General features: G+C 35.1%; 2 protein-coding genes across 4 annotated transcripts; one reads left to right on the top strand and one right to left on the bottom strand.

Annotated features, from left to right (window-relative positions):
* The first annotated feature begins 2,032 nt into the window (after nt 1–2,032).
* On the top strand, nt 2,033–6,445 carry LOC140956785 (uncharacterized). Of its 3 annotated transcripts, none has more exons than XM_073413653.1 (5): nt 2,033–2,336; nt 4,202–4,476; nt 5,329–5,565; nt 5,694–5,911; nt 6,049–6,445. In XM_073413653.1, exons 2-5 carry the CDS (start codon nt 4,219–4,221, stop codon nt 6,290–6,292), a joined length of 957 nt encoding a protein of 318 aa, XP_073269754.1. In that variant the 5' UTR covers nt 2,033–2,336; nt 4,202–4,218; the 3' UTR covers nt 6,293–6,445. The 3 variants fall into 3 exon arrangements, with proteins under 3 accessions (XP_073269754.1, XP_073269752.1, XP_073269753.1); XM_073413651.1 differs by having other exon boundaries at nt 2,035–2,311; nt 6,049–6,444; XM_073413652.1 differs by lacking the exon at nt 2,033–2,336 and adding an exon at nt 2,760–2,782.
* A 1,420-nt stretch (nt 6,446–7,865) lies between these two features.
* On the bottom strand, nt 7,866–16,377 carry LOC140957063 (uncharacterized). The gene is made up of 13 exons (XM_073414137.1): nt 16,127–16,377; nt 15,539–15,760; nt 13,952–14,081; nt 13,770–13,872; nt 13,129–13,252; nt 12,381–12,446; nt 11,649–11,687; nt 11,144–11,224; nt 10,968–11,015; nt 9,618–9,668; nt 9,430–9,498; nt 8,749–8,994; nt 7,866–8,564 (listed from the first exon to the last, which is right to left on the bottom strand). Exons 2-13 carry the CDS (start codon nt 15,686–15,688, stop codon nt 8,313–8,315), a joined length of 1,359 nt encoding a protein of 452 aa, XP_073270238.1. The 5' UTR covers nt 15,689–15,760; nt 16,127–16,377; the 3' UTR covers nt 7,866–8,312.
* Between the last annotated feature and the right edge of the window lie 10,657 nt (nt 16,378–27,034).

Genomic DNA, 27,034 nt, shown 5'->3' with positions numbered 1-27,034 from the left:
AAGTGTCCTTATGTTATTTAGCAATCGTAATCGCATTAACAAACCGTAGAATCCTCTAGCTTTCAACATATTGAACTATGATTATCAATATGTACTCATCTCATATGTCCATACAAGTTGTAGATCTATAGATTATGTTACTCTATCATGTTATAAAATCTCCTTTCGGTCTCAAATATAACATATAAAATCACTTCGAAGTTGATCATGTTCTAAAGATGCAATAAACACAATAACATAGTCAAGTATTGCTTAAAAAAAAAATTAGATCTTAGAAAGAATGCACGACATAAATGTTTATGACAAGATCTCCAAAATCCTAACTTAAATAAAGAGAAGGATAAAAACAATGTTATATTCTTGTTCTTCACTTGATCTTTAATTTTGCTCTCTATATTCTCCTATCTCGTTCCTTGCTTGTGACGGTATTCTTGTCTCCAATCTGATGATTTTCTTTCATGTATTAGGGTTATCACCTTTTATTCTCTCCAAAATCCATAATGGAAGGAAATAAATCGTCCAAATATTTTTTTCATATTGAGTCGCGCAAGGGCGATCGAAGATTATCGCCCCAACGCGAGATGTTATGTTCGAGCTTTTTGATTTTCCTCCAGGCGTGCTGGGGCAGTCATAAAATACCGTCATAGCGCGATCTTCATTGTCCAACATCTCGATCTTCATGCATTTAAGCTGGGGCAGTTGAGAATGACCGTCCTAACGCAATCTCTTCTATCCCTTCTCATTAATCTTCGTCAACTTCCATATTTTTCGTCTACAACTCAACTAGCACTCCTGAAAAGTCACCCTATATATATATATAAACTCAAAACTTGAAAAAAAAAAATAGACCAACACACAAACTCATACATAAATTAAACTAAAACTAACACAATAAAATACACAAATACGACCCCTATCAATAATTGTTCCTAGTTTTATACAAAAAATAACTAAACTCGAAAAATAATTATCAACAAAAAATCATCTGTATGAGCACACATCTATATTATTTTATTAAGTTTGAGGCACTTAGAGTAACTAACTTTGGTGTCATGGTCTGTTTTAATAATTATATATATTAATAAAATGTTAAAATTTTAATGTAAGTTATATGTAATTCAGCGGATAGAGTCATTGTTTCTTAAAGTTTAAGTTATAGGTTCAATTCTTGTTGAAATCATTTTTTTATTCTTTTATTTTTTCAATTTTTTTTTTAATTTATATATCAAAATTACAGTGTAGTCCCTCATTATTTCTTATAATTATATTTTGATCCTCATTTAAATATAAATCAAATGAATTATAAAAAATATTATACAAACACGCAACGCATGCGTCGGTGCACTGGTGTGTACTAAGCACTGGTGTATTATTATGTTTCCTCATTGATTTAAGACGTTTTATTTTGATGAATTTATGGTACTACCATTTATTTTAAGTTATATATTTTATTTATGAATTTAAATTGCAATCGGAGGAGATGATTTAATTTGAAATAAATAACTTGATATGGAGAGGAATTTTAAATGATATAGATATATGAATATGTTTCATATTTATCATAATTATCATTACATCTACATAAATTAGCAAGTGTTAAATTTTAAATTCACCTAACATATATTGATCTTAACGATAAAATGAAATTAAAACAAATGAGTTTGAAACCCATAACTTCAAATTTGTCAATTTAATAACGTACACACTTATGTGAGTACTGATTATGTGACATTCATCTGTTGAACATATTAAAATTATATATCCTATAGATAAGTGTCATGTTATCGATACTCACATAATTGTGTACGATGAGTATGCTATATATCAAAACTATATATATATATATATATATAAAATAAATTTCTAGATAAAGTAAATTATTTAAATCTACTTTAAATTGTAAAAAATATTATGTACAAATATAATTTTTATTTCACACGTGCCATTACAAGAAATCAAATATTATATGTTATAATATTAAATATTAGTTGGTAGAAGTCTAGAAGGTAGGGAGGCGGACGCGATGTTGTTTTTTGAATTTTGAGAAGAATTGAATATAAAGAACAAAATACATGAAGTGAAATCCAAGGAAACACGCGATTCTCCTCCTCCACCCGCGATTCTCCTCCTCCACCAACAGCTCCGCCGCCGCCGCCCACATGCCGCTTTTCTTCCGAAATAACCGTGCGAGCTCCCACTTTTCAGAGGTTTGAATTTAATCAACACCCTTGAGAAAAAGCAGAAATAAAATAAAAGACCCAGCAGAAAGATACCTGGTAAACTTGAAAAGAAAGAAACGGGCGGCGCTCAAGTGAGTTCTGATTTGCTTTGAGCACGTAATCTATTTTCTTTTCGGGTTTTAATTTTTTTGAGGTTTACAGATTGGTATTTTTTCGGACATTTTTTTCCTTTTTTGTTTGGTTGAAGTCTAAAGCTATTATTTTTATCATTTCCTCGTGATATAACTGGCCTTTTTTTTTGTGAATGTGTGCGGTTACGTTTATTTTGGTTAGATTTGTGGGTTTTTCATGTGATCTGAGTTTTAAGCAGTAACAGTTATTTTGCGAGCCTGAAGATGCGGAAATGGGAACTTTTGTGATTGATTGAATAATCTTGAGCTGGAAAAGTTATTGTTTTCCTTGCTTTGGTTGACCAGAAGATGGAGCTGATACTATCCAGATTGCAATTGGTGGGCTGATGTTTTCTGAGGTGGCTAGAAAATCAAGAGCTCATATGTTTTTACAGATTGTTCTCTTTTCTCAATGAGGCTGATGTTTTTGAGGTGGCTCAAAAATTAAGAGCTCATATATTTTTTTACCAGATTGTTATCATTTATTGACAGTCGGAGAAATTTTTGGGGACAATAGTTCTTTAATAAAAGAAGCTAGTGAAAGTTGAAGGTGTTTGTTATAGTTGATGTGCGCGTGGGAATAACTATTAACTACTATATTCCTGCGAGAGAACTGGTGTTCCATTTGCCAAAATGACGAGTCTATCTTGTTCAGTTTTGATCGATATAGGATTGAAGTGTACAGTTGCTTTTAATTTCAAAATATACTAATGTTCTCTTGTTTGATTTGTTGCTTATGGTTCCACGAGAGAGGGCCCAATTTTCGACGTCTGAACTTGTAGAGTGTTTGTCCTTGATGCCCACCAAACAATTACCTTTATAAAGCTTTAGATTTATATCAGTCTCATCTACATGTGCTCGTAGAATTCTGGCTGAAATGAGAAGTATGAAATGCTGAAGTCATTTTTGTCCTGGTTTATGTTCTCTGACATGGAGATTGGTGTGGATGTATCAAAATGTTGTATTAATATTTTGTTTAGCAAGACCAAGCTTCGTAGATTTCAATTTCTTTTTTTGGGCTTGTCGTGGTAAATTAGAGTTTGATACTTAGTTTAGAAAAAAAAATCGCTTATATCTCTTGTTATTTTCATTTGGCTATGATATATAGATAGCATATTTGCTTATAATATTGTATGACGTGTTAGAATAATTTAGCATCAAGTATTTCATAAATGGTAGCTTATCTCTTGAATACACCTCTAATCACGTGCATTGACTGGTAGCTAACTCGAGTAGTTTAAAGTAACACAAATTCTACTGACCTGCTGGCGTAATTTACCCACGGAACAAAATACCTGATCACGTCAATGGGTTGAGGATAGTGATTCATGTAAGGAGCCAGGTTGAATGGTTTAAAAGCATTTTTTCCAATTTCCGTGAAAATCCAGAACAGATGATATTTTCAAATTCACTTTGTATTTACTTGTGCATCGCATAACTAAAATAAGCTTTAAAATAGTTTTTAGGGACTAACTTTAAAATTCTTACATCTAAAAACACCATTGCGCAGTAAACATCATTAAAGAAAATAAATTAATAATCACCATGAAATTCATCCTCCATTCTTCTAAATTTGACAATCTGATTGTGTTGCATCCTCTCATTCGCTTAATGTCCCATGGTTAATAAATTTGTTCCATATTTGTGGATTACTTGATGTGGTTAAGATTTCTGTATCTTAATCTATGCTGCATCGTGGCAGTTTCATACGATAGGATAATATTTTAGGTCAATTTTCCATTCTTCTCGAGTTCTCGTTTGATGAGTATGTATCATGCCATTATGTGCATGTGATGATATTTCTGCCGTATGCCATCTTATTTAATGATTATATCCTGTCCTATTTGGCAGATATATCTAGTGTCTCTATGAAAATTCCAGATTCAACTAAACGGCTGGAGAAAAAACATGTTGCCAGCGAGGGTCAAGTACAAGAAGATAGTGAGTCTGTGAGATTGGTTATACCAAATGAGCCAAGAACACCTGACGCAGATGCTTTACAATCTCAAGCACTTGCAAGAAAAAGATCACTTTTATGGTGGATCAAGGCCATAATTTGGTGTTTGATCTCCATAATTATCCTCCTTTGTTTCGTCAAATGGGGAATCCCCTTTCTTGTACAAAAGGTACTTCAATTTCATCATATTTTTTCTTGGTGCATATCTTTTTTCTTGTTATTTCTTTTGCTTAAAATTTGACGTGAAGTTAAATTTATTTTGGTTAATTACTTTCACCACAAAAATTATTCTACATATTTTGATATGCTTAGGGCTCTGTATTTAGCTAAATCTTAAGCCTGGAGTGTGCATGCGATGTCAGCATTTTCAAGCTGCACATGGGGAAAATCAATGTTTTTTTCCTTTTTCTTTTCTTGTTAAAAGCTGTTATGGACCTTTTCTTTTCCTCTTTTTATAAAAACTTCATCTGTGATTTGAATATTTGTATATGATTTGAAACAGGTGAGGATTAGCAGAAGGTAGGTGTTCCCTTGTATTGCCGTTTTGTTCAAGTCTTGATGGACACTTGCATTTATGACATCAGTATTATGATCTTATGGTAAAATATGTTTGCAAATATATTTAAAGTCCATTTTTTCGCAAAGATGGCAATCATTAACCTTTGAGTTTGCAAGTTCAAAATTTTTTTATGTAAACATGCATGTATGTCAATGTCCTTTTGTAAATGTTGCTTTTTTGTCCTTGAAATGATACCTCTGTTAAATATTATCATGACCAGCTATATATGAGATGTATTCCTGAGTGTTAACTTGTTCTTGTTAATGGATTGTATCATGGTAACATGTTATTAATAACATGAAATTCTAAATACAGCCTAAACTGCTTTTCGAATGGCACATATATCTTAAGACATTATTGCCCTAAATTCTTCCTATCGCTATATTTACTTCTATTTAATCAGCAGTTATTTAATCCTTGTACAAATTTAACTTTTCTGACATGCTATTCAATGACTGATAGGTTCTTTTTCCAATCTTGCAATGGGAAGCAACGGCATTTGGTCGTCCAGTTCTTGCACTTGTTCTTGTAGCTTCTTTGGCTTTATTTCCCACATTTCTTATTCCTTCCGGTCCTTCCATGTGGCTAGCTGGTATGATTTTTGGATATGGCTTGGGATTCGTTATAATCATGGTTGGAACAACAATTGGAATGATCTTGCCATACTTAATCGGTTTACTTTTCCGTGACAGAATTCATGTAAGACATAAACAATTCCATTTAAGCTTCTTTTTCATTCTTGTATCTGTATCAGAAAGGCTTCTACTTTCGTACATTTTCTTTCATCATGTTGTATTTGACTCAATTCTCCATTTTTTAATCCGAAGCAATGGTTGAAAAGATGGCCTCGAAACGCTGCTATGATAAGGTTAGCCGGAGAAGGAAGCTGGTTCCATCAGTGTAAAATGGTCGCCCTTTTTAGGATATCTCCATTTCCATACACAATATTCAACTATGCAGTAGTGGTAACAAGTATGAGATTCTGGCCGTATTTATGTGGATCGGTTGCAGGAATGATTCCAGAAGCCTTCATTTACATCTACAGGTCGGTCTCCTCTCTTCCTCTCTCGCTTGTTTTGTTTCATCATCTTTTCCACAAATTCTTTACGACCATTTCCTGTCTTCGTATATTCATCAATGACATTGGTTTTCTCCATCTCTTTCTGGGCTTGTTTCTTGCAGTGGTCGACTGATAAGGACTTTAGCTGACGTAAAATATGGGAACCATCACCTAACTCTTGTGGAGATCGTTTACAACGTTATTTCATTCATAGTCGCGATTATCACTATTGTAGCCTTCACCATGTATGCGAAGAGGACATTGAACGATCTTGAAACAGCTGAGGGCAACGATGGTGACATTGCTGCCATAGACAATCACAAATTTGAGCTCAATATGCTTCCACTTGAAAAACACAATCCTTAGTTTTGTATTGTTTAGATGTTTTCTGTAAATGATTTCAGTATGATAGTATATCAGGTTGTGGTGTGAGTGGAAAATTGATGACAATGAATTCGTACCATTCCCACGATTGCTGCCAAAGAAAATTTTTGATGTTCTTCCATCAGCAGTTCTTTCAAATTATATTTATTGCGGGGCGATTAAATATTATAAAAACTTATTTTTTTTATTATAAAAACTCATTTTTTAGAGCAAATTATCAATAAATTTCAATCCTAATAGTTAAATGTGTGTTTAATTTATGTCATATCGATTCTTTTTTCTTCAGTATTTGACTAACACAAAATATATTTCAGCACTATTTGAGCTTACATGTGTTTTTTTGGAGGAAATTTGATACAAAATATTGAAAACATAAAACAAATATAAGATATTTCTGAATTAACTATTTTAGATATGACATTAATATAATATTTTTGAATACTCAAACATGTATAACAAATTTTGATATTAATTACATGTTTTTTTTAGATGAAAATTTGGTATAAAATATTGAAAACCTGATATTAATATATGATATTTGAATACTCAATGTTTCATATCTGAAATTAATATATGATGTTTGAGGACGCAAACATATATAACAAATTAGTACAAAATATTAAATATGTGGTACTAATATATGATATTTTTAAGTATAACTCTTTCAGATCGAGTACTAATATATGATATTTGAACACACAAACAAGTGTAGTAAGTATCAATATTAATATAGTTGTTCCAATTTTATGCTCAAACTTTTATCTTTTGTACCAGATCTAAAACAATTTATTCTGTAATATGATTTTCCATGTTTTGTATCGAATTTAATCCAAAAAAATAATTATGGGCCCAATAAGTGTGAAAACATTTGTGTGAATCGAAGACTGCAGAGAAAGTTTCGATCTGACAAATACTTAACACATGTTTAACCATACAGTTGAAGATTTAAAAGCAAGTCTCCACCATATGGTTAAATCCCGTATTGCCAAATAAATCTTATCAACCTTATTCTGGAGCACTACAAGTTTAGAACTATATATTAATTCTTTCACATATACTAATGCTCTGTCAAAAAGAATTTTTTAATATAAATACTCTTGTTCAAAAAATTAGAAATTAAATTTGTAGTATTAAAATTAAAATTTAAAATTGTCTTATTTTAATGAGTTTTTTTATATAAAAAAATTCACATAAAATTAATTTATCATTATGCTCAAACTTAAAATCGCTATTCCGCACAACATAATATATAAGAGAAGACATAATTAATAATATATGAATATTCTGATTTGAAATTATCTCATTTATATCTGTTTTTGAGCGTTATGCTGATCATCTCTCTAAAATAAAAATATTTTAACCAAGTCTGTTTTTCATCAAACAAACGCATAGTTAAAACTAAAAGTTTAAAGCGCAGACCCGATAACCAAAGAATGAGATTCATCACGCCCGTGGCTGAGGCCTTGACCGGAACTCTTTGGATTCATCCGGTGAGCCATCAGGTGATCGAAGACCGAGTACGGTCTCACAAAGCCAGTCAAATTAGGCCAAGAAAAGCAACTAAAGTTCTTCCTTTTTACAGCAGTCGTCCATTGAAGAAGAGTCATTCATTGAACAAGTTCCATTTACAAATAGAGAGTATGCACTGAAAGTGGCTACTAATTTTGCCCTTTAACTTACTACAAACTTGCAATCGACGATCCTAGCGTAAACCGGGCTGGTTTTTTCTGTCTTACAAAGGGACAAAACAAATAATCATACAACAGCTAAAGCAAAGAGCTCGCTGAACTCCTACATCCCCGGTTTGCCCAACTAAGGCTCGGCTATGACCTGCACCAATCTTTTCTCGGACACTTTTCCCATCACTTGATCACTGGTGTAAAGCCTAAATATGTCGCCACCTTTAAACTTTATTATGCCTGCCTCCGTACAAACAATGACCAGTTTCTGAATCGATTCTAAAGAATTTGTTCATGACAAATTCAGAAAACATAGTACTGGATCAACTATGTGTCGAATGGCGGGGCTTTGGTGGTGCATATAAAGTGTCACCATATTCAATTGGTGTATGCATTAAAGGGTTCCATCTATCAAATACTATTCTGCCACCTCGGCCGATTCTTCCGTGGAAATTATATGAACGAGCTGATGTGCCATTAGGGGTCGAAGGATCTGATGGAGGTATGATTCCGGCAGCTGCTAATTTATCTGGACGTAGAGGCTTTGTAAACAGCAATACTGGCTCATTCGGATCCTGCACAATTATGGAGTGCCGAGTTAGAATATTATTATATAATGGATCCTTCACAAAGAGTATAGACGTCTCTCCTGTTTGGAGAGACATCCTGTATCCAAATCAGAATCACTTGTCACTGAAAAATGATTTTATAAGAATTTTCACGTCGTCATTTCAATAGGAAAAAGTAAATAATATGTACCAGTTTACGAAGCCAACTCTGAGGAACGCGCCGTCTCACATCTCGCCTTGTGTTTCCTCCTACAGGAACCGTCACCATCTTTGATTCTGAGAAAGGATGATTATGCACCATAGCAGGTCTACTATGTGGACGGCTGTTAGCTACATCATCAGAATCAAAGAATTCGTCTTCACTTGACGCTACCTTGCTTGGAAAGGCTGGGATACCAGGCAAGGCAAAACAATCTTCAAGGAGCTCAGTTTCATTCTGAAATATCCAATAATAATGAAGTACTGAGTTACACAAAAGAGATCATAAAACCGCAAATGCCAAGAGAATTTAAACAGTCAGCGTAACAATAACTAATCAACCAACATGAAGTTAAACCACAATTGTTCAGAAACAAATCAAATGATATTTTACATTTTTCTAAAATATTTTGAGTTACCAAAATATATTTTACATTTTCTATTTAAGAATGCTAGCTAGGTCCTCATCACACCAACTTTTATTTCTACAATGCTGTTGTTTTCAATAGATTTAAACATACTCGGCTTTCATTTTGGACGGGGCTCATATATTCAGCTTTATTCAGAGATCAGTAATTCACAAGCAATATACATGAGATGTCCATAAATACTCCAGCAATTAAAACACAAGGAATTTCAGCTATCCAAGGTAGCACAAGATAATGATGCAGACCTTGTACATCATTTGAATTCTTTGAAGGGTGACTTCACTCTCCACAAGTTCTCGTTTCTTCTCTTCTCTCTACAGAAACCAGGATAAAGGATTTAGTACTAATCATCGCTGTAAAAGTTTGCATAGCCAATTGAAACAGAAAGACCGTCGATAATATCTTGAGAATCTGAAAACAGAGACATCAATACCTTGATGAGAGCCTCGAGAATTATCTTTGCATGATCGAGGTTCCGCCTGACCTAAGGAAAATGAATTAAACACTAAATTAAGTGAAATGTATTACTCATGCAAACAGAAGTAACAAAAATGTTTGATAAACTCATTTAAAATAATTTATAAGCTCTTATATCATATAAGTTGTTTTAAAAACTTATAAGTTGTATCATATTGTTTTAAAAAAAGCCGTGGAAATGTTTGATTAAAATAAGATAACAGAGCCTAAAATGCAGATATTTTTGGTGTTATAAGATTTTTTATTATGATAATAAAATGACAGGACTATGAAAAAATACAATAGTTATTTTTGTACATAATTTACACATAAAAATTTATTATTATTCTTTAAAAAATTAAATATAACCATAATTATAATTATTATGATTAAATGATAATTTTATTTTAGTCATTATAGTTACTACTATTATTTTTAGGATAATTATCATTATTACCGATTATTACTATTAATATTGATAATTATTATAGATTATTATTGTGAATATTATAATAATTATTATATTTATTACCACCAATTACTATTATTAGTATTATTGACATGATATCAATTTATATAATATGGTATACGATGATATTTTTTAGATATAATAATAAAGCTGTGGGAAGATTTTGGTGTTTTAAAATATTAAAATGAGAACTTAAGAAATATATTCGATTGACTCATTTTTTTCCTAAAACAGCAATCAGCTTATATGTGGCGTCTTATAAGTTCTTTTAAAAAGAAAATAGCAAAATCTTTTTAAGATTTATAAGTTCTTCAAACAACTTGAAAGTTTATAAGTTTTTCCAAAGAGGCTCTAAGTATGGTCTCTGACAAGTAAACCTTGTAAAAGACAAATCTTGTCAGTGGCAAAGTTAGTCTTTATATAAAAGGTCAGAAAATTTGTTCTAAAATGGCACGATGTTTAAACCAATAATTGCAATTTCACAATCAAGATAACTAAATTAGGCTTAGACAACTCTGCTGCACCTATTGGCCCATAAATCACATAGGTCATCTAAACTTACAAAGAGAACTATGCGCCGTGAGATGTAAAAACTTTTGAATTGTCCTTTTGAGTTTTGACAGCCTTTATACCGACAATAGAGGGAACCATTTAACCAACAGTACTCCTGGTTTCTTTTATAAACAAAGAATCACTTGAAATGGTTGTAAACTTACCTGGCCAAAATTTTCAAATAACCAAACATTGTTTCTCCTATACTATTGTGCTCACTAATCTGTTAACCACTTGGTTCCACTACTGAGAAAATAAAATGAGAAGCTAATGACATTCAAGGGGTGAAATGATTTTAGAGCTTACCTGGCGAAGCTTTTCAAAAGATTGCACGTTGTTTTCCCTTCTTTGCATCTGCTTATAAGCAAAGAATGGAGCACAAAACCCATGAATAGGTAATAACCGTGGAGTTTGTTTCATAATAAACCTTGAAAAATATCTACCACTAAAAGGGTACACGATAGCACTTATAAACCACATACTCTCCTAGTGTGAAGCTTGTGAGCTTTCTCCCTTGGCCTGAATACATTGAAAGGGTTCGTATCATTGACCGGTGGAGGTGGCTGTAAAATAATTGCAAGAAACAGTTTTAGCAGCTAAAAGTGGACGCTCTCAGAAGAAAATCTTATTTATGTGAATTGGGAATATAAAGATAATTTAATTGTCATGTGCAACTCAAAAGACTTAACTGGTGAGAGAGAAATGTGGAAAAAAGTCAAAGCTTATTCACACTCGCAATAACTTTATCAGCAATTAAGGTTATACAATAGAGGACAAATTGAAAACAGGATAAGAAAATAAAACAAGGCATTATTCTATTTACTGGAAAATAAGTTTGTTGGCACGTATATATAATATAAATGAATGGGACTGGAAATGCTGAACTGGTTATTTATCAAGGAAGCTTTGAATTCTTTCATATCATCTTCACAACATTACATAATAGCATCATCAACCAAAGTATTGACACAAGATATGACAACTAACCTGCAGACGTCGAAGGACAGGTTTTTGCCATCGTTCACGCTACCAAAGAAAAGACGAAAGGAGGCAAAATTTTATGGTGAAAATTAATTCAAAATTTCAAAGCATCATTATACATAGAAAAAATAAGAGATGGATGTGATTCAGCAATCTTATCTGAAATAGAAATTCATCGCTCGTAAACTTAATGTCAACAACGAAATTTTATTCTATATTGACTTGTAGACGCTTCAAAGGAAAATATGAATATCTCCATCAAATATTTTCCCCATGCCAAAAACTCACCTCATGCTTAACAGAACAGACAGTCATACACAGCATACCACAAACTATAATTTTTCACAAGAATAGCATATTGTATTATTTTATAGCTACGCCAGAGGTGCCATTAGTTGAAATCAGGTACAGAGATTTTACTCGCATACACAACTCAACAAACTGAAAGTAGATGATAAAAAAAAATTACAAGTACTTGCATACACTAGTCCGACAAACTGAAATAGATGCTAATAAGACACGACAACAAAGAATGTATCTGTAAAGAGATTTTACTTGCACACAATACTCAACAAACTGACAGTAGATGAAAAAACATTACAACAGAATTAATAACAGCTAAAGTTACAAAATCCTGTGAGAACACTGAATTATCAGTCGTTTAATTGTTTTGATTCAAAGTAATCCATGGAAACTATGCCAAAATCATAAAATATATCAAATGCAGCTTATACATACCTTGTCCTTCCAGTAATTATAAATAGATTGGAAAGGTCCATATTTGATAGAAAGAGATTGCAATGCCTGGCATGCGAATTGACAAACTATCAAGAAATTTTCGAAGGCAAATAAAACCCAGATTAGGGAAAAATAAAAAGGTAAAAAGCCAAGCGTAAGCACAGTATGCATTCCAAGTAGAAATAAAGAAAAGCACCTACTACATTACTCAAACATCTAAACTTCTCAAAAAGAAAGGGAAGAGCAATTACAGAGACAACTATCATAAGAAGAGAATGAATAACATTGAAACAGCCTGAATTGAATGAATTGAGCTCATATAGAAAGAGGTCGGGATTTAATATCTACAACAAGATAACCATCAATCCCACGCTGCTAATGTGTTACATTGCCATCATGTAATTACAACTAAAGACAACAACCAAATAAAAATACTATGAACCATCAAATCTTAGAGACGGTATGTTATGTAAGGCAAAATGAAATTGTTCAAAACTTTAAAAAACCAAAAAAAAAAAAAACAGAAGAGCAAAAATATTCTGCCAAAACAATAATAGTATACTCAATACATTTTGAACTACTTGTCTAGCAGATAGCTATATGAAACAAGTCAACAAGTGCAAAACAAGTCAATAAGCAAAACATTAGCTTTTACAATCAGAAAAGGAAAGGAAAACCAAGTTATAAACAACTAGGAGCAAAAATACAGAAAGGTGATTGGCAAACTGAATAAAGGTGTAATTTTCACCTCAACGGCAGCATCAAAAGTTAAAAGCACTGGAATGGGCAAGCCAAGCGTTGGAGTAATGATTCCTGCTCTTTCACGTGCCTTGTGATCTAAAACCTCTAACTTAAAAATAACTATCTCCAGTCTGGAAACCCAAAAAAGTAAAAAGAAATGAGTGTGATGAACATAGGAATACATCCAAATCTCATCAACAGCATAAGTTTCAAACACCCCCCTGTACCCATCTGATAAAAATAAAAATAAAAATAAAAGACTACAGCCACATCTGCATTGATTTCCTTAAAATTGTGCAATATACAATAGATCAAGGAAGAAAAGGACCTAGAAACTCATATTTGAAAAACCATGATGGTGCAAAATAAGTGGCCGTAAAATTATCTTTGCATTTCAAACAAAACAGTATGACTTCAAAGAGGGGACTACTAACACCTAAAAGACTTATCATCATATAATGGGCCATTGCTGCAGCTGATATGCAAGCTGGATAAAATTTCCAGGAAAATAATTACAGAACTGAAAATGTGAATTGATTCAACATAAAGTGGACACTTGATAATTATATAATGAAGTGAAACAAAAGAACTGAAATAAAAGACATAGTAGGTCCTATACAAGATTGTCCATGATATTAAGATTCTCACTTTTCAGCTGCAAGAGTCTTTCTTTCCCTGTTGAAATCTTGAAGCCAATCTTCATCCTCGTTGTCGAGATCATACTCAACAAATTCTCCAATTTCTGCCCGAGCTGTCAACAACTAACAAGTTGTATCATACAATTGTGCAACAAATATTACAACAATCAGTAGTCCATGTGGTTGACTAACCCCCCCTTGCACGCAGATAAGATGTGGGCTGAGAGAAGGTACGAGAATAGTCCCGTTCATATGTATCCACAACCACAAATTCAGGAGTTGGTATTTCTGAAGCAACTTTTTTTCCAGGTACTGGCTGCACCTATAAAATTCACAGCCCTGGCATTAGCTAATCTATGAATGGACATTTTTTAAGACCAAGTAGTTTTTACCAATTGGATTGTATCTCAAGTTTCAACATTCAAGTCTTATGACAGAACAAAAGCAAATATCCATAATTTCAAAGTTCTTTATAGCGCTAATCATCGCACACTCTAAATAAATTATCTCCTCGAGAACTTTTAGTTCTTTAGCGAAAGATTTATTGTTACCATGAAAATTAATATCTACAGTCAGTTCCAACCGATGCTGCAGTATGGCTATTGGCAGCAAACATACTGTGAGGGCCCGGCATCCTAATTACTGTTTAATTAGCATGATATTAGGATTATTAAGTGTACACAGTGAAAACGTGTTAAAATTCTTCTACTTTGGCCCGACAAATTTTTTTTGACATCTATCAAGTTTTCATTCAATTGATCTGATCACATGCCAATAATCATCTTACATTCATCTTTGCACACTAGAAAATTTAAGCGCAACATAGTTAGGCACAAGTGCACGGTTTGTGACACCTTTAACATCTAGTGTCCATTATCAGTTCATGCAAGTGTCTAACCTCTGAAATTCGGCCCTAACCAAGTTCGAAGCACCAACGGAAATTAGGTGATTCTAATCTTAAAACCTCAAATTTGGTGATGTAGTATGGCTATTGGTAGCAAGCAGTAGCATGCTATTACTACAAAGAGGGGCCATAAAGTTAAATTAGTCTTGCATTCTTGATGCACCCCTATATAGACGCTTGTTATAGGCTTTAAAAGTAGCACCACAAATAAGGTGATTGCAACTTATTGCACTGCGTGGAATCTTGTTTCATAACTTGAAAATGCTATGAGAAATTCACTGAAGTAGCAGTCATCATGCTGACAATTATTCCGTGCCCAAGACCTTGTCTATTCGTGAACCATTGCTCTTGGCACCCAAAGAAAATCATCAGGTAAAACAAAAATAAAGGAACTTCAGAATAGAAATTGGAACTTTTTCAGGGTCCATGATCAACAGAACATTCCAGCCAACATGAATTTCTAAAAAAGGAGTTCCAGGAGTACAAGAATGTTCACTTCCAATGGTAAGTTACAGGGTTTAGTTGGTAATATAAAAAAAGGGAGAATGTCAGAAGCAAAAATCATGCTATAGAACAACCTCATTATAAAACGGATTAGACCATATATTGGTCCAATGAAATTCCCATTCGATCCACACACTCTAAACCTGTGCACTATGACAGTTGTCGAACTAATTTGATATCATTTCATTAAAAAAAGAAAATTTAAAAAGTATGAGAGCCATTGGGAGTGGGACTTTAGAGAATTCATATCATAACAGAACATTCAGTGTACAACAAAATAAAGAATCAGCCTTCTTCTAAGAGGAATTTCGCAAGACATTCTGCATTCAGTCAGCACACACTTCACGATATTTTTCAAGCAAACATCAAACCTCATTATCAGTCTCCACAGCAAGTCGAAGTATCTGATAGTTACGAGTAGACGTTGGGGCTTCATCATCCTCGAAGTCCTTAACCGATTTTACAACAGGGATCTTCTTGTGGATATCGAGGGGTCGAGGCCTAATTGACAGCCTACTCATAGCATCAGCTTATCACTCAGTTCCCCGAGCTCGTCTGTCCACCTGCCACCTTACCACGAGGTAGCCAGTTTCCTTACACAGCAAATACCACATATAAAAATTCTAAAACACTAAAAAGAATAGTCAAAACTTCAGCAACCAATTTACTAGCGCTTATGATCTTGAATCATTGAAGTTATCAATTCACACCCTCCAAAGTCCGGACGTAGAACACCAAATGGTCAGTGTACACGTCACAAGCCCTAATTTTTCTGTTCCCAGTTTTTAAAAATTAAAATTCGCGCCCTAAGTTGCAAAACCCTAGAATACACATACACAAGCATCTGTACGCACGCACACCTAAAACCCCCATATGCCTGCTGATGCGCAACCACAATTTGACACGTAATACGTATACAGACGGCTGCATGTAAAGTCCAAAAAAGAGAAAAATGATACCAGCAAAAAAGCGAGGAATCCAATTTGGTACTACTCCAGAGTCGTGGAATTTATTGCTTCGGGATTATTAAAGAAGGAATTGGGGATTAGGGTTTGGGCCCCTGTAGATAGAAGAGCGTGCTATGGGAATGAGAAACAGGGAGCTCCGGATCCGAATTAGCACAATCCGATCCGGTTCCAGCTAGCAGAGGCGATTTGAAAGAGAGAGCTCCGAACAAAAGTGGGCCAAGGTCGAGACACTGTTTGGGCCTGACCCAATTATCAGCCTCAAATTTTGAATTCATTTGATTCGGTTTAAATTATTGATTTATGGGTTAGACTCAAGAGTTTTGCTCATTCCCAAAATTATTATTTTTCAATGATAGCAAGATTAGGGATCGGGTAAGACCCGTCCCGTAATCCTCACTCAATTCATACTCTGATAAGAATCGTAAATATTTTTTCTCTCGATCTCATACTCGAAAATTGTTGGGACATGAATGTGCGAGATTCGGCCGAGTAGGGAGAGGATATGCCGATGAATTTCTTTTAATCCAATGAATTTGAATAAGACAAGTCGATTTTTAAATTCTGAATAGTTTGAATACTACAGACAATGTACATAACTATTAAAAATTAAATCATCTTCTTAGTACATTACAAATAAACTGGACTTCTTGATTAATCAAAGTAAATCCAAAACAAAAATTAACATACCGAATCATTGTCTCGTTAAACCACTGCATAACTTTCTCAAGATCCATTTGACATTAATCAGTATTTTCCTGATTGAATAATGTTTAGTAATTATATTTATTCACTTATATTATTTTATGATTAAATATAAAAATCATTAAAAAAAATACTATTTTATAAATAAAAACCATTTGACATTAATTAGCACTCATTAGATGTATTCCTTCCGATGATATGTGTTAAAGATCGGTGAATTGCTGTTTAGAAGGGAGTTTAATACACACTTAGGTTTTTTGAGTTCTTTTTCGAATGTGAGTCAGTTCTTTGATAAACTTATCTCGAAATCTTGTATATCAATATCAATCAGTTAACTAAAATAGTGCGAAAATAAACTGAGAGATATATTTGAATATTTTGACTAGGATGCTGTAAAAATGAAGGTAAGAAAAATGAACACAAGGATTTTTCTGGATGTTCGGAAACTTCAAATGTTTCTACGTCACCCATTATATCTCAAATATAGGTTTTCACTAAAGGACTTTGATTGATACAACAAGATGTAATAACTCACTTCAATTTAGACTTAAACACTTTCAAATCGAAACTCTTAGTTTTTCTTTAAACTTATCAGTTAATAATTGAATTGCTCAAATGATAGCCTGCTTACTACGAATAAATCAACGAAGTGTGAGCTTTAATTTGCGATTTGCAAATTGGACGTGAACTTTAAAATGAATTGCAACTGACTTGATAATTGATTTTTCTTGAGTAGTAATGTAACTGATATTCTCGTGAAGTAGTCTCTTATCCGCAACTGAACTCCTTAACTATTTAATAGCCTTCAATTCCAACGGTAACCTTAAATGCATTTAAGAATGGTATCCGTTGAATCGTCTTTTTGTCTATATAGACATTCTTCTGACAATAATACGATGTATCAAAGTGTCGTGCACCGATTGATTTACTCTGGTACGGAATGTTAGGTTGTCTGCTGTAATTCAAACTGCAACTGATGACGTGGCCAACTGATCAGGAATCAAACTAATCGACTGATAAGTTACACTGGTCTAAGTTTGGTAATTAATTCTAACTGATGTCTTTCAGTTATAAAAGCTCTGTTAGCTTTAGTTTGAGTATTTTAGTTGAGATATACCAGTTCTCATTCAATTCTGATATGTAGTTCTGGTATCGGTCAGTTTTTCAATCTCATAATCTTTTCTGTTCATCAGTTTTGAGACTTATTAAATGTTTTGAGAACTTTAGCTTATTAACTTCATTTCTGCTTAATCTTATTTCAGTCCGATAATTATTCTTCATTTCTAGTATCAGTTTTGTGTTTTCAGTTTGGTCACTGTTCAGTTCTGGTTTTCAGTTCGTCTACTGGTTGGTTTGTCAAACTCCAAAACTTATAGTTTCCCAACAATATGCCAAGTCTTTCTCGACCATAACAATGTGTTCCCTTCACTCTTCTAGGTTTATGTTGAATGGGATAATATGATGATAAACTTTCTTTTATTTTGTATAATTTTATTTATATTATAATCACAATATTTTTCTATATGAGTTTTTTATTTAGATGAATTAGTTAAAAATTTGATTTAATTTATAAAATTAGCATCTATGGGATGATCCTTTCTAAATGTGTTAGTGAATTTCTGTATAGGATTTGGCTCAATAATATTTTATTTAAAATGATAATCCCCAACTCAATGTGTTAATAATATTATAATATTTTTCAAAAAAATAAAAAATTATTATTAATATAATTGGTTCGGGACGAGAATCCCATCAGAATATATTATAAGCATGATGATGAGATCTACATACAAAGTGTCATGCTGCCTGTGTCTCGTCGTCAGAGCTATAAAGTACTATATACGGAGTTGTTTTCTTCTTCATCAGAAGCCGCTTTGAATGGTTAGTTGCAGATGATTTCCAAAACGTTTTCTGGAGGTGTTCACATGCATCATTATAATTTTATTGTACTCATCCATCATGTTGCCAAAACTGTCATCCTAACGTGTTTTGTACTTTTGCTCAACATTCGGACTGATGTTGACAAAAACTTCTATCTTCTTCTGTATAGTAGTAAATTTCTCTTTTTCATTCTCTTGGTCGTCATATGAGAGGTTAAGAACATCAAATTTGTACTTCGTCGTTACACTTTCCTTGGAAGCTTCTTGGAATGTAATTGACATGGTGTGGCCGCTTCAAAGAACTTTCAACACTTAAGGAAATACATAGAGCTTGCACAAGTTAATAAGATAAACATGCTATTTAAGGAAAAGGATTGAAAAAGTAACAAATGTATTAAACATATTTACCAACCCAACTATAAATACATGTCATTCAAAGGGAATACTTGATCATATTGATGTGATATACAAATATAAGTTAACACCTAGTGTCATAATGAATATTTATTATGACCAAATCCACGAAAATGAGAGAAAATCATTTTTGTACAAGTAACAACTGTATTTTATATGGCATATTTACGTGGATTTTATATATTTTAAAAATTTTCATTATGGCCCTCGGTAACTAACTCATGTCATATTTACATGACTTCCAAATATTAGAAGAGGCCATTGATCTAACTTAATTCATGCTAATATGTTTTACTTGTCAAGAATCTTAATAATCTACAATGTAACTAAACAGAAACATATCAACAACTATACATGACATGAACATTCAAACAAATATGTATCACAATCTATGTTCTATGTGATCACAAACATTTCTTCTAATACAAAATAAATTAGAAAAATAAATGAACAAAGTTTTTCTGTAAATTTTAACCATAAAAAGAAAATGTAAAAAAAAATGAAAACAAAAATAAAAGTACCCATTTTTTTTACATCATTCTAGCATCGAAAACACAAATGATTAAAATAGAAAGAAAAAAGAATCAGTGAAAAAAAACTGGGAAAAGGAAGCAAATTTCACTACCAAAACAATAAAAAATTTCACAACCAAAACAATAAAAAATTTCACATGTATTTTGAACAGCTTCTGTCACTCTTTGTGATTCTTCAAGCAATGAGACAACTTCAACGACTTGTTTTTCAAGAGAAAAAGAAAAAGAAAACATTGTGCTACTATTATTTGAGGTTAGAAGTATTGTTGTGCACTGCAATCACAAAGAAATAATGAAGTAATAAAACCATGCAGCTCTTCGGAAACATACTGTTTGGGCTAAAATATTTAAATTATGGAAGCTCAATTTAATTATGGAAGCCCAAAATAAACAAGCCCAAGTCCAAGGAAAAAAAAAAGAATGAGCTCATCAATAATTTAAATTAGTTTGATTAAGTCAAAAGACGTGCAAACAAGAGGAGATAGTGGAACAGATAGAGGAGATCATGGGGGAGTGGAGAAAACTGCACAGCAGTCAAAGAAAAGAATCGATCGACACAGGGAAAAGAACACACAACTCTCTACATGCAAAAAATCTGCAAATACTTTCTGCAAAATTTTCAATATTCAAGCACTAGTTTTTTAAGCATTCTAGTATATTTCTAGCATTCTAGGTCTTGTCCTTTTAGATTTCAGCAATTTTATGTGTTATATTCCATGTCTTGTAAATTCCTACTATTTATTGAAAATATAAACGATGTCAGGGGTTTATTCTTCAAATTCCATTAGTTTTCTTCTTTATTCTGGCATTGCATTTGTTTTAGGAGACTAGAACCGACGGTCAAATTTAGGATTCGCTTTCGCTTGTTGTTAGAAGTTAGATTTTATCATTTTCACGCAAATTGGTGCAACTTCGCACCTGGCACGCCCGCAAATCAAATATTGTGCAAACATATTTTTGGCACGCCCAGTGGGACACGCTATGCCGCCAAGGAGAAAAGAAAAAGTCAATAGGAGAGTGGGGAGTCTCTGGCTAATCAAGAGGGAACTCAGTTTCCACAGCCAGAGCAACTTACTGTTGAATCACAGGCTGAAGAAGTGGATCTGCATATTCTTGCTACGTACGATCAAGTCTCAAACAAGGTGATGGAAGAACTGACTGCTATAAAGATTGAGGAAATCTCACTGACATTGTCTAAGGCGATGACCGACTGTTTGAAAACCATTTTGATTAAACCAAGACAGTCTCTTCAAAGAGACCAAAATACCATTGTCAACGAGACTGGTCAAGGAAGCAACCAAGTTCATGAATTCGACCAGAGAGTTGGAAACTCAAGGGCTGTCGATCCTCGTCGCCCAGAGTTTAATCTCCCAAATCATCCAGAAAGAAGGTATACACCACCTCACAAGAGAGAAGAAACCTTAGGAGGAAGATCCCGGCCATATCCACGTGCTCATGGAGTGGGGAGCTCGAAACCACAAGTTACTCAAGTGTACAGCGTGACAAATCCTCTGTACCAACCAGGAGCTTATGATGACATATCGCACATGGATTATCAAGGAGTAGATGTGGGCTTCACAGGAGGTAATATTGGTTTAAATGCAGGGTTTCAAGCTCGGGGGGCAAATCATTACCATCACCAACTCCCAGCTCGGAACATCCACATGATTGATCTGGAGATGGTGAGAGAGACGGTTCAAGAGCTATATGAGCCGGCTTTGAGACAGATAGGCTGCCCGAAGTTCCACAAACCATATCCGGACTATATAGACGTGAATAACCCGTACCCAAAGAGTTATAGAGTTCATGATTTCAGTTTATTCTCCGGGGAGGATGGCCAGTCCAGCATCGAGCACATAGCCAGGTTTACCATCCAGTGCAGGGAATTGGCCAACTTGGAGGACTTCAACAATTTAAAGTTGCGGCTATTCCCGAATTCTCTTACAGGGACTGCGTTTGCATGGTATGCCTCACTCCCCAGAAATTCATTGATGAGTTGGCAAGAGATGGAAAGACAATTTCACATCCAATTCTATAGAACATAGCCAGAAGTGTGTGTTGCCGATTTGTCAAGAGTAATCCAAAAGAAAGGAGAGTCTGTGGAGCCTTTTATCGACAGGTTCAAAAAGATGAAGAATAGGTGCAAGGTGTTCTTACCTGAGACCGAGTTCATGAAGATGACACAAAAAGGGCTGGATTTTGAATTAAGGAAGAAATTCCAAGGCATGGAGTTCAGAGACTTTTTTGAGCTTGCTGCCAAAGTTGCTGAATACGAAGAAATGTTGCGGGAAGAGTCATACCAAAAGAGAACTGCTATGGGGTCTTATTATCAAGAGGTGGAAGATGTGGCATTGGCAGAAATTCGATCAGCTGGTTCTTGCACAGTTCCCCTGCTAAAAAAGAAACCGGCAGAACTTGAAAAGAATAACTGCTCCCAACTTCCCAAAGATATGCAGTATACATTTGATGTGTCAAAGACCGAAGAAGTTTTCGATTTTTTGGTAAAAGAAAAATTCATCACGTTTCCACCTGATCACAGGATGCCACCCAAAGAAGAGCTGAAAGGTCGAGAGTATTGTAAGTACCACAACTCCTACAACCATGCTACTAAATCTTGTTGGGCGTTTAAGAACATTTTGCAGGACAGAATTAACAAGGGAGTCGTGAAGTTCCTTGAAAAACAAGAGTCCATGACAGTGGATGATGACCATTTTCCCTCAGTAGCTTCTGTTAATGTGAATGTAACATATTTGAGATATCTTCTCAACAAGAAAAGAAATCGATCCTTTGCTGTGAAAGATCGAGTAATTAAGAAATGCTGGATTCCGAAGGGTCAATTGTTCGAGGCTAATGGAAGGCATATTACTGATCGAGTACGAACAGTTCAGCAACGTTCCCCCAGAGATGTTGGTGAATCCGCGGCCTATAGGCCGAGGAGCCAACGTTTCTTCGAGAAGTCAGTGCCTGAGAATCAATGGTTCAGAGGAGAGTCATCTCGCAATCAGCACCAAAGGTACTCGTACAGGAGAAATGCGCATGAAGTTGAGTTGCGAAGGATAGAAGTCAAGAAAAAGTCAGCTGATCAGAGCAGAGAGCGGCGTGCATATGAAATCTCAAAAGGAAAAATAATTGAGAGCAAGAGAGCAAAGCCCAGGTACGTCCTTCCAGCTAGAGGTGAGTTCAGTGAGTCTTGGAGAGTGGCTCAACACAAAAAGTTCCCTAGGCCACTCACTAGGACTCAGAAGAGACGATTGTTCAGAGAAAAAGCTATTGCAAGAAGAGAAGAGTCTGCTAAGTTGAGAAATGAACCTACGGTTGATATTCCAGTCGCAAGAGATCAGGTGGGGAGCAAGTCCAAGTTTGGTAGATCCGCCACTGAAGATAAGTTGGTAGACGAGGACGATGATTTGCTGAGTGAGGATGAGAATCGAGAAAAGAAAATCCTCAGTTTTTGTGTAGGGAAGTTCCACATCTTGGTGGATTGCGCCATAGGAGTGGTGATGTTAACAGAAAGGTTTAGACTTGTTAAGGAGGAGTATGGAGAGTCAGTGTCAGAGGTAGCAGTTGAAGAGGTTAAGGTTGGCAACAAATTCCCCAAAGGAAGTTTAGGGGTTATCATCAGAGAAGATCACCCTAACAAGCCTAAGCAAGTGATTTTGGAAAAGCCAACAGCCGTTATGACCAAGCACATAAGACCGTTGTATATCAAAGCCCACGTGAATGGGAAGTCAGTGTCTAGGGTTTTTATTGACAATGGTTCAGCTGTGAATGTTCTTCCGGTAAGAATGCTAAAAAGTCTGGGCAAAACTGAAGAAGACTTAATTTCTACGGAAGTATCTGTTGCTGCATTTACAAGGGAAACCACCAAGACCATTGGGGTATTCCCCTCTGATGTTACTGTGGGGAATATGTCATCTATGTGCGCATTTTTCGTTGTGAACCTATCTGCCAACTTCCAAGACTTGTTATGTAGAGATTGGATTCATGCAAATCGGTGCATCCCATCCTCAATGCACCGATTCTTTTTATTTTGGAAAGGAAATGATGTGGAGATTGTGGAAGCCGATACACAACCTTTCCAAGCTCATGCCAACACAGTGGAGGCCATATATTATAGCGGGGATTTCGGGCCCATCAAAGTCCGTGGAGAGGATAGAAAAAGGAGTCCAATTTATATGCAGTCCTCAACCCCAAGTTCAGTGTCGAATCAGATATTTAAACCTATTGTCATCGGGCCATATAGGCCGATGATTCAGCTCACGATCGAGGAGATCGATGATTGAATACAACCAAAAAGAGAGAGAGGTGGCTGCAACCTCAATGTGGAAAGTCTGTGTGCAGCATGTTCTGAATAGAGTATGCGATGAAGATCAGTTGAATACCTATGGGATGGGAGTGGTTTATGAATATGAGTTCGAAGAGGAGTATGAGGAAGATGAGCTTCAAGTTGACGAGTTATTAATGACGCCATCTCAACTGGAAGATGGCCAACATGAGGTACAAGACCCGTTAGAAGAGATCAACTTAGGGGAGCTTGATGATCCTAAGCTGGTATATGTGAGCATATTGCTGGAAGAAGGGATTAAAAAGATTTTATCAGCTTGTTGAGGGAGTGAGTAAATAGAGCAGATGAACTTTTATCCAGCGGGGAGGTGGCCTTTGGGGGCGCATTGGTGTTGGGTTGAATAATGAAAATCCGAGTCCATAATATCCTTCGAGCAACTCGAAAGGAAGCTACATGGGATAGGATTTTAGGCCACCGAGACATGGCTGGAAAAAGTTCAAAAAGGCATGGAAGTTTGGTTTTGATATAAGAGTAGACTTATTAGCAACTTTTGTATCTGTTTAATTCTTTATTTTGAGACTTCATGTGATGTAGGCCTTGGGGCCACTGATTTAAATATCCGTTGTTTATGATTCAATGATGAGACTGATCAAATGAAGTGGGCCACTTTCATCATTTTGGAGGTATCTTGTTTCATTGGGGAGTCGGGTGAGGAAATAATCGCGAGCGGGGAGTTTTAAGTCAACCTATGGTTTTGCTTGAAACTATTGAAGTGAGTTGGGTTAATTGGATTAAGAACAAACAACCTCCAATACACAACATCACATATTACGAACCCATCTTCACTCCACATCTATCATCCAACAACCACAACACCAAACCAACAATCAACAAATATAAAGCGGAGCCACCACATGCAAGAGCAATAAATAGACATGTATGCGGGAAAGGGATCCAACTGAAGTGCAATGCATGCAAATGGCTGCTTGGGTGGGGGAATGTGACCCAAGTGATGTGCAACACACAAAGAAAATATTAGAGTTACCACTTGGTTGTCAATTCATGGTCATATGCATGTTCATTAAACAAGAGAGCCAGTGATCTAGCGAGAAGTTATGCCAACACATGGCTTGAATCAGTTGTTTGTCGGTGGGGTGTACAAAACCACCCAACTCCCCACAGGAACCGACACTAGCAAAGAAACAAAGGACAGTGGCATGTAAACATCTACAAGGAGACAACATGGAAATAACACAGAGTAACATGACAGTATCAATATTGTTGCAAAACCAGTCGTTATTCCCTCAAATTTCTCCAGGAGAGTCAAAGTGTCTCAAGGTTAATCATACAAAGCAGAAAGAAGTAAATAGTATACTCCAATCAAGACAACAAGAAATTTCAGGGAACCGAATAGCATCGCATAGTGCTCGAGAAAAATGGAGAGAGATTACCAATAGCTGTGGAAGAAGCGGAAACAACCGAAAAGAAATTTTGTTTGGCCGTGGTAATTGCAAAACCATGGCTCGAGAAGGGAGTAGTGTTCTCTCTTGCACGGAAGGAAAAACTAAAACCCAATTGGACTCTGGTGGACAATCCAGAAGCAACAACGAAAGGAGATGGCGAGTAGATTCCGATAGAAGCAGTGGTGAACTAGGGAGCCACGGCCGTTGGGGCGTCGGTCTAGCCAAAAATGAAAGCAACAAAAATTTTAATGTATTTTTCATTGGGACAAATTCACAAACACCATTAAGGCGCAATGGTGAGCAAAGTAACTTCTTGGTTGGAACAACTAACGTAAGATGCAGCAATTACCTGGTAGGGATTGACGATACATGTCATGGTCGACGGGGAGTTAAGCTTGGTGTTGGTTTCTACTCAGCTTACTTGGTTGCTGAGAAGGTTACTGTAAATACTAAACATAATGATGATGAGCAATATGTATGGGAGTCCCAAGCTAGTGGCTCATTCACTGTTACCAGATAGGCTTTTTGTGAAAACATGGGGAGATCTAAAAGAGGACCAGCTGGAATACCTTGAGGAATGCAGGCTGAAGAGTTTGGTCAAAAAGCACTTTGAGTTTATTAGCTACCCAATCTCTCTTTGGGTGGAAAAGACTACAGGGATGAAGAAGAAAATGTTGAAGACTGAGAAATAAGAATAAAGCGGGCTGGAGAGTTTTTGAATCTGAAGCGTATGAAGGAAGCCAAAGAGACAGTGGTGAGGAGTTTGAATTCCAATAGTGAATGGACTTGGGTTGCTCGGCCCATCACTACATGCCCAAATCACAAAATTAAAATGAGACATCAAACAAAATAAAAATGGGCTTCACATACAAGCATTTTGGCCCAACGGGCCAATGCTTGCGGGGGGCAATTGTTTGGGCTAAAATATTTAAATTATGGAAGCTCAATTTAATTATGGAAGTCCAAAATAAACAAGCCCAAGTGCAAGGAAAAAAATGAGCTCATCAATAATTTAAATTAGTTTGATTAAGTCAAAAGACGTACAAACAAGAGGAGATAGTGGAGCAGATAGAGGAGATCATGGGGGAGTGGAGAAAACTGCACAGCAGTCAGAAGAAAAGAATCGACCGACACAGGGAAAAGAACACACAACTCTCTACACGCAAAAAATCTGCAAATACTTTCTGCAAAATTTTCAATATTCAAGCACTAGTTTTTTAAGCGTTCCAGTATATTTCTAGCATTTTAGGTCTTGTCCTTTTAGATTTCAGCAATTTTATGTGTTATATTCCATGTCTTGTAAATTCCTACTGTTTATTGAAAATATAAACGATGTCAGGGGTTTATTCTTCAAATTCCATTAGTTTTCTTCTTTATTCTGGCATTGCATTTGTTTTAGGAGACTAGAACCGACGGTCAAATTTAGGATTCGCTTTCTCTTGTTGTTAGAAGTTAGATTTTATCATTTTCACGCAAATTGGTGCAACTTCGCACCTGGCACGCCCGCAAATCAAATATTGTGCAAACACATACATTGCCGTTGAATGATTCGTATACATATAAGTCATATAGTTTGGGTGAATGTATGAATCACAATTATTGACCAAAATCAGATTAACAAA

The sequence above is a fragment of the Primulina huaijiensis genome, chromosome 14 (assembly GCF_012295235.1).
Source record: "Primulina huaijiensis isolate GDHJ02 chromosome 14, ASM1229523v2, whole genome shotgun sequence".
In the NCBI taxonomy this organism is placed as follows: domain Eukaryota; kingdom Viridiplantae; phylum Streptophyta; class Magnoliopsida; order Lamiales; family Gesneriaceae; genus Primulina; species Primulina huaijiensis.
Note: the sequence above shows the minus strand (reverse complement) of the source record. Positions and strands in the feature narration are given on the sequence as shown.